The 15,598-nt window shown below is 37.7% G+C and overlaps 1 protein-coding gene across 2 annotated transcripts in view; it reads right to left on the bottom strand.

Annotated features, from left to right (window-relative positions):
* LOC149777402 (co-chaperone protein HGH1 homolog) overlaps positions 1-6,767 on the bottom strand; it is a 72,663-nt gene extending 65,896 nt beyond the window's left edge. The window contains exons 1-2 of one of the 2 annotated variants that reach the window (XM_089942020.1): positions 6,512-6,767; positions 4,008-6,019 (exon numbers count right to left, since the gene is read on the bottom strand). In XM_089942020.1, the coding sequence (XP_089798146.1) occupies positions 4,157-6,019 (1,863 nt within the window). In that variant the 5' untranslated portion in view covers positions 6,512-6,767 and the 3' untranslated portion in view covers positions 4,008-4,156. Of the gene's footprint in view, positions 1-4,007; positions 6,020-6,511 lie in introns of those variants that run through there. The other variant, XM_089942021.1, reaches the window with a different exon arrangement.
* Between the last annotated feature and the right edge of the window lie 8,831 nt (positions 6,768-15,598).

Genomic DNA, 15,598 nt, shown 5'->3' on the forward strand with positions numbered 1-15,598 from the left:
TGGCTTCCCTATTGAAAAAGTGTGGAAAGTACCCTTTAGCCATTTCTGTCATTCCAAACGTTTTAGGCATTCGACTCAAAGGCATGGCCAAATAGCTCATCGAATCTTTAAACTGCACTTGTCCCACTTGCATGAAAATGATTTTGGCTCCGTTCAGAGTCACTTTAGGACGTTCGGTGCCTTGTTCCGTATAGTACCTCAAAAGAAACTGTCCATCGTATCCGGAGAAATTGTGAGCCATCACCGTGGCATGACGATGACAATCTCCGTAACGTTCGATGTCCTCTTGGCTCCACGTCTTGTCGACGGGGTCTAAGACCCATTGGGCAAAATCGGCTAACGTGTTGGGTCCCCGAAAGATTTTTTCACGCCCTCCGGGTATCTTGCTGCAGTGAGGGCAATGACTGAAGATAGGTTCTTGAATGCACTTCTCGCACGCTCGATGAGCCACGCAGAAATTAGGAATGTGAATGCCGGTCTCTTGCATGCATTCGAAATCGAAAAAGATGAAATTGCCTTTCTTCTTGTGACCGTCCTCTTTCTCTGGTGGGGGTTGGTATTTTTGCACGTAACATTGGTGTTCCAAGTCCACGATGTGGTGACAAATGTGACATTTTTTCTTTCCTGAACATACGTGTGCCTTGGTATTATTGGTACGTATGACTTGTTCACACGTAGAGCACAATCTCAGCAGTTGACAAGCGCATTTCTTCTGTGAACCTTGCGTCTTCAGATGTTGTTGGTAACAGGTAGGGCTGACAAACGTGCGCAGACAAGTTGAACAAGGCACTGGTTCTTCGCTCAGACAGGGTGAAGAGGCCAAACATCCTGTGCATTTCGATCCACAATGCTTGTGTTGCTCTCGATTGTTATAACCATGGTCACATTTCTCACAGTAATAACTGTATTTAAGGAATCCGGTGATACTGGTAATGGTATCGAAATGTTCATCGTGATGATAAAGGTGAATGTATTTTCCGTCCTTAAAGTCTTGGCCTCGAAACAACAGAGGTCCGCGCACTTCTTGAGGGTGCACTTTCAAGGTGTATCGTGGAGCTAGGGCATCTTGCAATTTTTGCATCTCAGGAATACCACAGGGTGTGTCTTTGGACAGGCCGGCTTGTCGTAACAGGAGTTCTGCTTCGCTTCGTTGTTTGGCTCGATAGGAACGTTGAATAGTGTTCCAGGTTCTTTTCCATTCTACCGTGTCGTTCTTGTTGGCATAGGTTCGTCCCACCACGATGGCACGGGCTAAACACATCTGGTCATGAGGATTGTGAATTTGGACAAGGCTACGCTTAATGCTGCGAAGGTCGTTCACCAATAACATCTTTTTGCGTCCGGTCCCTTGAGGAGGAGAGACGTGGGTCATGTCCAATGTGGCTTTTCCATCGGTGATGTCAAACTGGTCATTAGATTGTTGCACGTGTTGAATCTTGTCCATGACTTTGGAAGCGGTCAATTCTGCAGGGGTGCTAAACTCGATCCAAACAGGGGATTTCAAACCGTCGTGTTGTATGGAAAGTCTCAAGCGATCGTCTTCTTTGGGTTGACATTGTTGCTTGAGTGAAGTGAGCAAAGAATCCCACACCTCAGTGATGAACACTTCTGCTTTCTCTAACGGCACTTCAGCCTTGAAATCTTTAAACTTCACCGTGTATTTGTAAGCCGTGGTTCTAAATTTTCTAGAGGAGCGCTTTTCCGTCTCTCGAATGGAATAGTATTTTTCAGGGTTAACTAAGGGTGGTGAACTTGTTTTAGAGGGTTCGGATTCTGGTTCACTCATGTCCTCTTCAAAATCACTGGCATGAATTTGTGCCAAGATTTCAGCTCTGGTACGAGGCGATAGATCACGTTTCTGCCTCTTACTTTCTTCTTCTTCTTCTTCCTTCTCAAATGAATTAGATCGTTTCATCTTGAAAGCAAAAAGTCAAATGACTCAAGTTCAAACACCATAAACTACTTTATAGTCATAGCAGACCAGCGTATATAAAAGGGTGTGTGTCTTGTCCTTTCACTATTCATTTCACTCTCAAGCCGAGCACAACGATGGAAGAGACTGACCAGATGGAACGTTTCGTTAGAGCTTTGCGAGGGGTCATTAGAAAATTCTCTTCAGACCAGCCGACAGACTACTCTCCTTCCTTTCGAGATAAAAGTCAAGATACTTGCTATATCTGTCAGAAGAAAGGGCATTGGTCTTCAGAGTGTCCAGACCGTCAAAAAAGAACAAAAACAGGGACTAAAAAAGACAAAAGTCAAGATACCTGTTATTATTGTAAAGAAAAAGGACATTGGTCTCCAGATTGCCCAAAAAAGAAACAAGAGGAATCAGAAGAAAAGAGGGATTCTTCAGAAGAAGAAGAGAGGGGTTCTTCAGAGGAAGAGAGGGATTCTTCAGAGGAAGAAAGCAGACAGGTGAAGAAAAAGAAACAGGAGAAGAAAAGAAGAAGGGAAGAAAGTGAGGAGGAAGAAGAGGAAAAGAGTGTGACAGTGAAGAAATTCAAAAAACAGAGAGACTAAACAAGGAGACAGAAGAAGTCAATGAACTTTTAATTAAAGTGTTGTGTTGATAATTGTGAATTGGATTGTAAAAAATGGAGAAAAGAATAAATGAATGATATAAGGTAAGAGTCTTTGAGTTGTGATTTTAAAATAAGAAGCTACACTCACGCACTCATACACAGACACGTACTATAAGGGTAACATGGGTGGGTTTTTTTTTTTTTGAGTTATTGGCAAATTGAAATTGTATTTCTTTTCGAGAAATGTGGGTGGCCCTGAAAAGGGCCTTTTTCTTCATGGTGTAGGGGTGAGTTTAAGCAATCAGCTTTAACTGCCTTATGCCTTTGCCACGGCCAAGGCCTACTTCTGGACTGCGTAATGTTGATGATGATAATGATTGGGTTGAAATCACTAAGGGTGGTACGGTAGGCTTAGTCACAGGGTTAACGTGTTTGGCTCGGGAAGGTCGTATTCTCTTCGGTCGTGATAAAGAAGTCTGATACATTTGTTTCAGACTTCTTAACTCCGCTAAAATGTCCAACAGTACCGTGACCGTTTGATTTTCACCCTCTTGTTTCTTTGCTGCTACTTCTTCTTGCTGTTGCTGCTGTTGTTTTTTTCTTACCTCTTCTTCTTGTTGCTGTTGCTGTAGGAGAAAAGCTTGTTCCGCTTCCTTTTGTCGTTGTATAAATTTCTCCAATTCTTCTTTCTGTCTCTGTCTAAAATTTTCCACTTGCGGTAATGAAGAAGGTAACGCAGGTTCCGGAACAAATTCTTGCGAAGAGAGAAAATCCACAAAATCCCAATTCACTTCTTCTGAAAGTAAGTCCGAGTTCCCTTGGGCAGTCTCTCCTGCTGGTGCACCCCAATGGATCGTTTTCTGAGTTTCCGTCATGTTGAATGACTGTCGCATAGATTGACTGCACACAAGCGCTAGCAGATCTATATTGACTACGTGACGTCACAGACTGCTCTCTTCGGATTGGATGCGGCTGGCTGAATTTTGTAACGCGTGTTTGGATTGGTGAATGAACTCAATCCGTTTCAATCCTACCTGTACCTATAAATAAGCGCCGTTGACTGCATTGATTCACCTGTTCTCGTCGCTTCAAGATGTGGACTACAGTTGAGTCATCCACCCTTGTGTCTTCCATGATGTTTCGGACAGACTTGCTCATGTATGTCCGATCGAAGTGGACCGTTGTCCACAGGACAAACACCAGCCTGTGGATACGTAGGATCTACGTTGAAAGACAAGGATGCCTAAAAAGAGTGCTGATGTACGGACCAACAGTGAGACGTAGCCTAAGAACAAGAAGAAGACCAATGCGGTGCCATTTATGTTAATGAATAGATTAACATAAAACCCAAAGGCCCTTTTCAGGGCCAGCCATATTTCTCGAAAAGAGATAGTCTTTTGAATTGCCTACCCCTTTTTAAAAAAAAATTTTTTTAAAAAAAATATCCCATGTTAAATTCCCCTTGTCCCTAAACAAGCCCAAACTCTATTCCCATGTTAAATTCCCCTTGTACGTAAAGTGCCCCACGATTTATCGCCATGTTAAATTCCCCTTGTACGTATAGTGCCCCACGATTTTTCTCCATGTTAAATTTCCATTGTACGTATAGTGCCCCAAGGGTGTTTTTAATGCTAATTCCCATTGTACGTATAGTGCCCCCCTTCACTACTGATGACGTACCGATAAACAAAATCGTCATCTTTACTACAAAAAGACAAAAAGAGAACATATTTATTTGTTGGATTGGCCACTCTATACTGATCGATGAACCGTCGAATTCTTTCAAATTTTCGTCGTTTTCTGCAAAGATACCTACATAAACCAAAAGCTAGTACCAGTATACCAAGGCAAGTTAACGGGATAGAAACGGCCAAAATAATTATTTTCATTTTCTCACATTGATACTCCGATTCACTGAGTGCGTTTGTATCTATCAAAAGAGCATCCTTATTTAAGGAACATGTGTATAACTCTCTATTTTCTATCCTTACGTCTGTCGAAACAAACCAGCGCACGAAGTCTACTGTTTCACATGAACACAACAACGCATTGTCAATGAATCGAACACTAAATTTTCCGGAGCTATTGTCTTTGATATCTGAATTGAACAGGATTTCAAAGATTGAAAGTGCATAATTATCAAACGAAACAATCAAATTTTCGCTTACGTCCAAGTACTCAAGATGCTGCAGATGTTTGATTTCAAAGAATATTCCATGCAGCCTGTTATTCTTTAAAAGAAGAGTTTTCAGCTTAATATTGTTTTGGAATATATTTCGAGGTATAATTGACAGATCATTGGCCGAGAGATCTAACCACTCCAGATGAATGTTCTTCTGGAATAATGTTTCAAATTCAGGATACTGTTCCATATTTGAAAGTTTATTCACAGATAAATTGGCCCAAACAAGATCCGACAAATGGCTGGTAAAGTTTGTTCCTATATACATAGCACCGTTATTAGATATATCCACTTCTTTAAACGTGAAACAATTTGGACTGAAACTTACATTCAGCCAAACCAAGTGGTTACTGTTGATCTCCAGTCTTCTACGGACCTGACGTTCACAAGCTCCCAAGAACCTTATTAAATAATTAAGCCTTTTCTCTGATTCAGAAACACCATTTAGTTTCAGTTGGTTAGACAGTAAGAAAAGAATAAAACAATTAATGTCAAATAGGGGCAGGTATGCAACGACGATTGTCTTCATCCATGGAATATCCGCATAACTAATATCAAAGATTTCCAAGCTTGGAAAAAGGTTTGTATTCGTTGTCTTCCTGTACATTAGAGTTTTTTTTGCATCTAAATAAATATGAGACATATTAATTATTTGAATTGTGTTTCCTAGGGCGTTGGAAAATGATTGTATGTCTATACCTGAGAAATGGGCCTGGCTTAAGTCAAGATACCTAACCGGTTTGTCAGCTAGGGCATCAAAAAATTGAGAATCAATTTCTTCTGCTGAGTTGTCTCTGTTGAGGTCCACAAGAATCAATTCCTGGAGTTTCCGTAATGAATTTGAAATTGAAATGGCTGCCTTTAATTCTGTAAACTTAAGCTGACTGTTTCCAGACATGTCCAAAACACTCAAATTTCGCAAACCAGCAAAGGCCAAAGGACCAAGCCTTGACAATAATCTGAAGTGGATGCGAAGATGACTAAGCCCAGAAAGTTTGCTGAATGCGTTTGACTCAATTTCAGATACGACATCACTGCTTAGTTGGAGTTCTTTAACATTAGTCCAGGAAGTTCCACTAAAGTCTTGCATCTTAATGGAAGACATATTTGCAATATTCGTAATGGATACTAAATGCGTATCGGAAGGTATTAGTTGTGGAATTGATTTAGTGCAAAGCACTGCATCATATTCGTTATTGCTATTGCAGTCGCAGTCAGATGGACATCCTTCAGGCGTCATCTGCGCGTATCGGAACATACATAATTCGATGATACATACAACAGGCAGTAATGTTTTCAAGGAATATTCCATCTGAAAGAAAGAGTGGTATTACTTGTTGATTGTTCACCAGTTCATAGGATTCAAATGTCTCACCAGTGTTAAATTGTGCATATGCCGGTAGTGAAGCTAAAATACAACAACTCACTTGGTTGTCGGTACGAAAACGGTTGCCTAAAATATGCAGAAATGATCATTTACAACGTTTTTGGAGAGCCTACCTGTTTGACTGTATCCTCCTGACTCCGATACAGTCTACCCACTGAATCGTCATTTCTAATCGCTGTGGCCAATAGGATTGGATTTATCTGAATGCTTGAATAGGTCCAAGTCCACCGTTTGTCATAGCAGGTTTGTAAATGTATTTCGATCCAGTATATATTGAACCTAATTTTCATCAAATGTTAAAAATGCAATTGTTTTGTAAACATATACAGTCGTGTATATCGTGTGTGTGTGTGTGTGTGTGTGTGTGAAATAGACTGACAAAGAAATGTACGTGTTTCTAAATTAAATTGACCTTACCGCATTGGTTTACTTTAACATGGCTTCTGTCACACACTGGGTATATATTTCTGTCAACTAAGTGGCTTCATTCATACGACAACAACTGGGAATCCTGAGCATTGGATGTACTGTTTACAAGCAGACTTGTCTTATCTACGTGATTTTCTTGTTTATCAGTCTCACGTAGTGTACAGTTACTTTGAAAATCATGGGGAATTCTCATCTTCGTCACGAGTCAAACTTCCGGTTCTTAAATAGACTTTTCTGTCCATTGTTTTTGTCAGCGCCATACAGTGTAACATGTCCCGCAGGTTTGTATATGCTGTAAAGAAATATGCAGAGCAGTATTATTCAGCAGATATTATCATATTTCTTTTGAATAGATTTGAATTCAATGGAACGTGGGACAACCCGATACAGAGAAAATATACCAGCCAATCCCATGTGTGTTTACACATGATGTCACGCGAAGGTAGATTTGAAATCAATGGAACGTGGGACAACCCGACACAGAGAACAAATACCAGTCAATCCCATGTGTGTTTACAAAGGATGTCACGCGAAGGTAGGATAAAAGGTGGAGACCTACATGAAAGGGGATTTGAAACTCCCTACCTAGTCCACAAAGTATCACCCGTTCAATATTGTTATGTAAATGAGATTTGAATAAGACATAAAGGTACTCATTTATTAGCGATCGATGTGTGAGCGATTGAGCATAACTTATTTCGGCATTTGATAAATTATCTTGAGGAACATGAGAAACGAAATGTGAATTTAAAATTTTGCATTTAAAAAAAAATGTACATCCTGACATTTTCGAAACAACATTACTAAATGTATGTGCAAGATACATCAATACAAATTAAATTTATATACTCCTAGTACATACCGATATGTATTTTTGACGCTTTGAACTCAGTAGATAGAACATGCATTGCTACTGATTTGAACTTGATACATATAAACATGCATTACTGCTATTTTGAACTCGGTACATAGATGCATGCATTGCTGCTTCCTTGAACTCGGTACATAGAAACATCTATTGTTGCTTCCTTGAACTCGGTACACAGAAACATGCATTTCTACTATTTTGAACTCGGTAAATAGAAGCATGCATTCCTGCTTCCTTTAACTCGGTACATAGAAACATCTAGTGCTGCTTCCTTGAACTCGGTACACAGAAACATGCATTACTACTATTTTGAACTCGGTACATAGAAGCATGCATTCCTGCTTCCTTTAACTCGGTACATAGAAACATCTATTGCTGCTTCCTTGAACTCGATACATAGAAACATGCATTACTGCTATTTTGAACTCGATACATAGAAACATACATTGCTGCTACTTTGAACTCGGTACACAGAAACATGCATTGCTGCTAACTTGAACTCGGTACATGTAAACATGTGTTATGATAAGGATTTGATCATAAACTTCTCATGTTTTGCTATGAGAAGGAATTACTCGTAAGTTGAGAAATGTCTTTGCCCATGGTTAGAGAGAGAGAGAGAGAGAGAGTTCACGCTCTCGTAGCAAAAGGGTGTCATTCCTAACGGTGTAGATACGGCTACATCTTGGGGAATGAGGTACGGGAATTGTTGTAAAGAGAGACAGAACCTTCACATTCTCTACGAAAATACACGAAATAACAGGTGCGATTTAATGCAACGATCGTTTGAAATATATTTTACTAACTTTAAAATAGAATACTAATTTGGAATAGGGTACTAAAACATTATTCTTCGTTACTTGAGGAATATCTTATTTCCAAATTAAATCTAAACATGAAGTTGGTAGCGAAATCGTAGTTTCCAATAATAATTACCATAAATACGATTGAATATAAATTCTTTAAAACAATTAAACATTCCATTATAATATAAAATAGAAAGAGCTCAGAAAAACGTTACAAAAGCGTCAACTCTGGATTGAATTTTACCGTGAAAATCTCAAACATTTAGAAGTCCCTGTCCTTTAAAGAAGTTTACGAACAATGACAATTCTTACCTGTAAGAAGAGACAGACTCTTTCTGATTCTCAACGAACGAACTAATTTTGCGTTAGCTTGTTTTCAATTTATACGCAATTTTGAATTTATGTTCATGGTCAGATATGGACATTCGTCTAGGTAATTGTGTTCGTTCATTTCGAATCAGAACGAGGCTCTCGTTTCTTCTCACTGAAACCGACTTCGTCTGAGTACGTCATCAGACAGACAATTCTGCTGCATCAGCTTATTCGTTTCAAGAAAACAGTGAATATTCTAGCTTACTCAATCAAGGGAATGTTTAGGAATTTGCTTGTTCAGCAACTTACACAACTTACCGAGTGTAAATTTTGCTGACTATTGGATACAAGAGAAATGTATTTTATAGTACACATGGCGTTTTGCACTTGTTCGTAAAAGCGGAATCTGTATTAAAATAGTATACAGTTGTAATGCAGAAATAAATAATGTTACTCTCAATATATTTTAGTAAAAAATTATTTTCAAGATAATTTAATGAAACTTGACTTTTAATATAATTTAGGAAAATATTTCAATCTTAATACTTTTACTCAAAACATATGTCCTAATGATATCCTCCGGGTCATTTGATAGAGGACAAAATTACATTCATAAAAGAATGTTAAAGGTGAAAGATCAAAAATACAATGATAATATCATTGTGAAAACAGTCGGCAAAATTAAAAAATACTATGAAAAAACATTGCGAGACATTCAGCAAAATTCAGAAATACAAAGAAAACACATTGCGAGACATTCAGTAAAATTCAAAAATACAATGAAAAGAGCACGGTACGACATTAAATAGTTATTTAAAAAAATAGTGATGAAAAGGTTTTAAGATATCCAATAAAATTCTACGTAATATACTTCTACGACTAGTCTTGTTAAATAATTTTAACACTAAATATTAGGATGGAGTTCTTGTTTTCTTTATTTTTCATTTTGTATCTTAGTTTATGCTTTTTTGTTATTATTAGTTTTTGTTGTTTTTTGGATAACATCAGCAGAACATATTTATGGGTGACTACAGTTATTATTTTGCTTCAGCCAGGTGTGGTGAAATGAAATCTCATTCTTCTGGATAGTATTGGTCAGACGATATTGTGTTTACCTTCCTATTGCATACATAATATCAACAAAGGATACCAGTAACATTGAAGTTAAAATGTCTGCGAAGAGAATATAATCAGAATTTGGTATTACCCAAGAGTAAGGATAGTGAAAATTTAGTGTTGTTTTAGTCCTACCCTAGTAATCATGACGTCTGTTCACTTGCAATCAAACGTTGACTTGCGCGTGTATGAAATAGAAATCGCATTTAAACTAACCAAAGAGTAGTAAGTGGAAATATAATTAATAATCGTAAAACTGTTTCGGCGTGGTCTAGTGCAGACGTGAAATGGGCGCGTGTTATTGACGTTACCTGTGACGTATGAAAGAAAATGTATCGCCGTTATTGTTTCAAACAAATTTGACAAAGACGTTGGCCGTATGTTGGCCAATAGCTTCTCATGTCTTATGAGAGCTAAGCACGATTTACACAACTCAGTATAGAGCGATTGATCCGACACTTTGACTATTTTATCATTTCAGCATACATATATAATGAACAACACGACAACATCGATTGATGTTGCCAAACCAGGGAAGGAAGCACCTCTTCTTGCTGGTATGCATTAGAGCCGTTTCTACAGCGTTATCGCCGAGACACAATACCATAAAGTACAATTCATATGATTCATCTGAAAACGTGAGAGGAAAACCTCATTGAAATTATCGAACCCCATTGGACTGACAAAATAAAACAGCATCTGCGTGAATATGTTTGAGACGGCTAGGCGGAAACTCCAATCCTTCCTAAGATAGGTAAATACGGTAAAACTTTGTTATATGCTTAGGCAGCGAACCATATATACGGTGGTTTCAAATTTCAGTAAAAACAATTTTGATGTAATGCTCAGTCATGGACTGCAAGTTAAAGTCGATAGGTTCATTCACACTATCTGTAGTAGAAACCCTAGCAACAGCGACGAATGTTACTGCAGTAGGTATAGAAAAAGTTATTGTTACTAAATAAAAAAAATTAAACACATAATAAATTAGATCAGTTATATGGGAATAATTTGAAATTGGCGCACTAACCTTGTAATTTGTATTTCAAGAAGAAAAATAAGAGATAGCAAGCACATACCTATGTGAGAATTACCACAGTCCTGAATTTGTCTTACTATTAAACGAGTTATATATTAAATGAATAGTAAACAACACACGCATTGTCTGTAATATAGAAAGAATTCAGACTGTGCAAGTTAAATTTACTATCACTGGAAAGAAAACTGTCCATGCGGCTGTCGTTGTCTTGGGGCCTGGTGGAGATGTTGCTGCTGGACCTATGGAATTCTCTGTTTATGGCATGGATAAATGTATTTCAGCCTGGGATCCAGATAGCTCGAATTCGGGGCTGGAAAAATGTATTGTATGCATTCGACATGTCGATAATTTCAGGTGTTACTGCAAGAAGAATTATCACCGGCGATGTATATATTGCTGTAAATCCTCTCAATTGTAATTGTGTTCGTTCCCGTTGTGATAGTTCTGGTGATGATGTTTCAGAACAGACCCTTCTTGTGTGCGAAAAGTTCGAAAGTCACAAAAGAGTTGATCAGTCTTTACGGAGTGATACCTTTTTCTATGATATTCATCCACCACTTGTTATGATAAGCCTTGTTAGGAAAAACTTGTGATCATAACCGTCTTCTCATTTCTTGCTATGTGAAGGAATTGTTCAAAAGTTAAGAAATGTCTTTGCCCATAGTTGTAGAGAGAGAGAGAGAGAGAGAGAGAGAGAGAGAGAGAATTTTGCTGACTATTGGATACAAGAGATATGTATTTTATAGTACACATGGGGTTTTGCACTTGTTTGTAAAAGCGCAATCTTTATTAAAGGAGTATACAGTTGTAATACAGAAATAAATAAAGTTACTCTCAATATATTTTAGGTGAAAATTACTTTCAAGATAATTTATTGAAAAATGACTTTTAATACAGTTTAGGGAAAATTTCAATCTTAATACTTAAAGTTATATCCTAGTACATGCATTGATGCGACTTTGAACTCGGTACACAGAAACATGCTGATACTTTGAACTCGGTACATATATACATGCTGATACTTTGAACTCGGTGCATAGAAAAATGCTGCTACTTTGAACTCGGTACATAGAAACATGTATTGATGCGACTTTAAACTTAGTACATTGATGTTGCTGTTACGAAACTATGTTCTTTATGTAACATAAGAGAGCGAAAACCATCGAGTTTGTACAATTCAGCAAATATTTTATTTCCCTTTAATACAAAGTGAAAATTTAAAAAATCCTATCACAAGTCCATATGTATGAAGCTCCAAATGAAGTTCAGTAGTGTTCCAAATAAATTCCAATGTTGAATAGGTTGATGAGCGTGTAATCTCGAATGTCCTAATGTTCTGATGGGCAGGAATATGGAGATTTGTTAACAGTCATTTGACATATGAAAATAATATAATCCAAAATGGCTTTGACGAAATCAACTGTAATTCCAAGTTAATGTTTAAGTCGAAGAATATTATTTGGCACTTTGTAATTCGAGTCAATAATTTGAATAAATATATCAACTGAAATTAAAAACGTAATAAAACAATAAGACTGATTCAGCTTCAGATATCAAAGAAAGAATGAATATTCCTTAAGTAAGCAATTGTATATACCCCATCTACTTGTTCTATGTCTTAATTACCGTTTCCTTTATATATTCTGTCAACTTAATGGAAATGTCTTTTTTGGAACTTTCTAAGTTCAGAATCAAAAATGTCTCTTTAACTAAAACTGGAGTAATCATGTCAACAGCTAATAATGATCTGAATATTTAATCTATAATAATATAGAAATATTAGTTATTTATTATGTTGTTTAAATGTCACCAGTCAGATACACCATTAAGTTCGTTTTGGACAAAGGTCAGGCATAAAATACAGATACACATAACATTATATATTGGGGGGGGGGGGGCTGAACAGACCTTTAGATTCAAAATGTCAAAGGAAGGTTCACGATGTCAACATCCCTGGTGGAGGAGATATTTGTGTCTATAAGCTGAAGTAGAATGTAATCTCCTTACGGGCTTTGTTATAGGTACTCTATATTTAATCTGATATTTCTCGAATTCGGTTCGACCGGTTTCGTGTAAACATTTTCTTTTGTTGGAGCAGATACCTTGAAACTTTCAACGAGTGGTTGAAATGTTGTTTTCTGGACACAGATCACAATTAGTTTTCATATATAGTCTCTACGTTTGTTTATCAGTACTGAATTTTCCACTGTATGACAATGAATACAAATCATATGTTGATCGAAATTACCTTCAAATATGACTTCACGGCGAAGTTCTTGTCATAGGTTCACTGGCACTTTTTTGAGAGGCTAGACAGTAAACAGAGTAATGTGCAATGAACACAAATTTCACTTCCGGATCATCACCAAAGCTTTATTGCTAACTGTGCACTGTCGCTGAAACACTCCAGACAACCACACCATAAGCCCATATTCTAAAGAATAAAAGAATAAACATTTACCTTTAAATCCACACCATGAATGCTTAAATCTAACTCTTGTAGCACTACAAAAGGAGACAGGAAACAAATGCTCTAAAAATAGATTGAGACTAGGGTACTGAACCGGAACTAATAATTGTGATATGATTCCATCTTATGTGTTCACTTAGTGCAAACTTTTGATAGCTCTTCTCAGTACTGGCCATTAATAGTCCATACTCATAAGGCGCCTCTTATTTCTCCTATACTACTTGACGAATTTATTCAACCCTTCATTAGGCGGTTGAACCAATCCCAAGGTAACAAATATCAAAGAAGACTAAATTTCTTCTTCTTCTTCTTCTTCTTCTTCTCTCTCTCTCTCTCTCTCTCGATCGACTTTATATTCATCGTAACGTTTCCAACTGATGCAGCGAATTCTTAATTATATGTCTCCAATTTCGCTCGTTGAATTTCATTAATATTCTTATGGGCTTAAGCATATATTTTGATACAATTTTTCAAAGAGAGGCCTATGTCCAAATCCTTTGAGGAGAGTATGTTAGGTTCCATATGTGAACATAATATGTAATCTTCATAATCTTTTTTTAACTAGTATATATTTAGCTTCCGAGTTCGGGGCCCCGAGCGGCCGAGTGGTCTAAAGCGCTCTACGTTACAGATCACTGCCATCTCACCTCTGTCTGCGTGGGTTCGAGTCTCGGATTCGGCTTATGTTGGTATGTGAGAAAGCTTGCCAGTAGCTTCTCGTGAGTCGGTGGTTCTTTCCGGGGTTTTCCCGGGTTCTTCCTCCACCATTAATACTGGCCGCCATGTATAGCCTATCGTGTAGCGTTAAACCCTACATCAACTACAACTAAGCTTCCGAGTTCTCGAAATCAGCTGGAGAAATATCGTCCAAGTCCTTTCCGGTTCAAGGGTGGACTATGTCTACAAACTGCCAAGGAGAAATTTAAATTAAAATACTCTAAGCAGGTGTTCAGGATGTGCAATTGATGACAAAACTGGTATTTTATACAGCCGGTACTTATAAGGAAATTCCTATTTCTTATATTCCGCCCAAAGAATTTCATCCAACTTCTTACATGCGTTGAACAAATCTCTAAACATTATCTCAAATAATAATAATAATAATAATAATACAAATAATGCTTTATTTATAGAAGGTGACTCATTAGTCAAGGACTGTTCTCCCTTGAAGCCCTCTTAAGGAGAGTATAACAATGAACATTATATGAAGATAGCAATAATAACAGTGTATTTTAACATGTTTAGTATTAAAACATAAAAAATATCAAAAAAGGGTCTATGTCAAAATCATTTGAGCAAGTGATGTTAAAATCCATAAGTCGAAGTGAGTTGAATTCTTGTTCCAGGCTTTTATTTTTACATCATATATTTAACCTCCGGCTGCTCGAAATCGGCTCGACGAATAGCGTATAAAATATTTACTTGTGCAGATGTCTAACAACAAAACCTATCAAAAGGGGTTCAAATTTAATCTGTGGCCCACGTAGTTATCATTACTGATAGAATATGTGTCTCTCTGTACCTTTTAAATATACCCAATACCGATAAGGACTCGTCTATTTCTCTGATCCCACTCGTCAAATTTAATTAAACAGATCCTTAAATACAAAATCTAAAGAAGAGTTCACGAGAAGATCCCGATTAAGGGATGCTAGGATCATCAGGTGTAGTCTCCGTTTGGGCTGGTTTTTTTTATATTTTTAACCTACTGTATATTTCTTATTCAGTTTCTCAAAACCGACCCTACGAATTTCGTCTGAGCATTTGCTACTTTTGGAGCAGTTCTTTACAAAATCTGTCAGAGAGCAGTTGAAATCAAAGTACCTAAATAGGTCTTCGTCTGTTCAAACTCAGTGTTTTTTAAGTAGGGCTTTAGGCGGTGTGTGTGTGTGTGTGTGTGTGTGTGTGATTTGGATTTTTAACGTAGCTTTAATAATGTTTCAGTCATATCGCTACGATGTCTGCGGTGTGGCAGTTTATAGCGATGCCTAGTACTGGGGCATCATGCCGCAGACATGTAGCATGATGTCCCACCCAGTCACATTATCCTGACACCAGGCCGACCAGTCCTAACACTAACCTCTTAATGCTGAGCGCCAAGCGATACAGCTGTTAGTACCATTTTTATAAGTCTTTGGTATGACTCGGACGGGGATCGAACCCACGAACTCCCGCATCCGAGGCGGACGCTCTAACGGCTTTAGTCGGCACTTCACAGATGTTATGTATTTCTGACACAGTGACGGGTGTAAGGTGAAGTTGTTTGCATTTGCAACATGCAGAGTGGAGCGAATATTGGCACATATCTTTGCTGATTTCATTTACTGTAGCTAAAACGTCCTTACATGTTGTAATTGTGGAAACTGTGTATGATCTAAACAAACCACCGATTAAAAAAGGTTGCTGCCAACTGCCCGAAAAATCAGACTGAACTATTCCAAGGTATTTTCGCAGTTATTAAAAT

This window comes from Sinohyriopsis cumingii, chromosome 18 (genome assembly GCF_028554795.1).
Source record: "Sinohyriopsis cumingii isolate HCF-2022 chromosome 18, ASM2855479v2, whole genome shotgun sequence".
Taxonomy (NCBI): Eukaryota; Metazoa; Mollusca; class Bivalvia; order Unionida; family Unionidae; genus Sinohyriopsis; species Sinohyriopsis cumingii.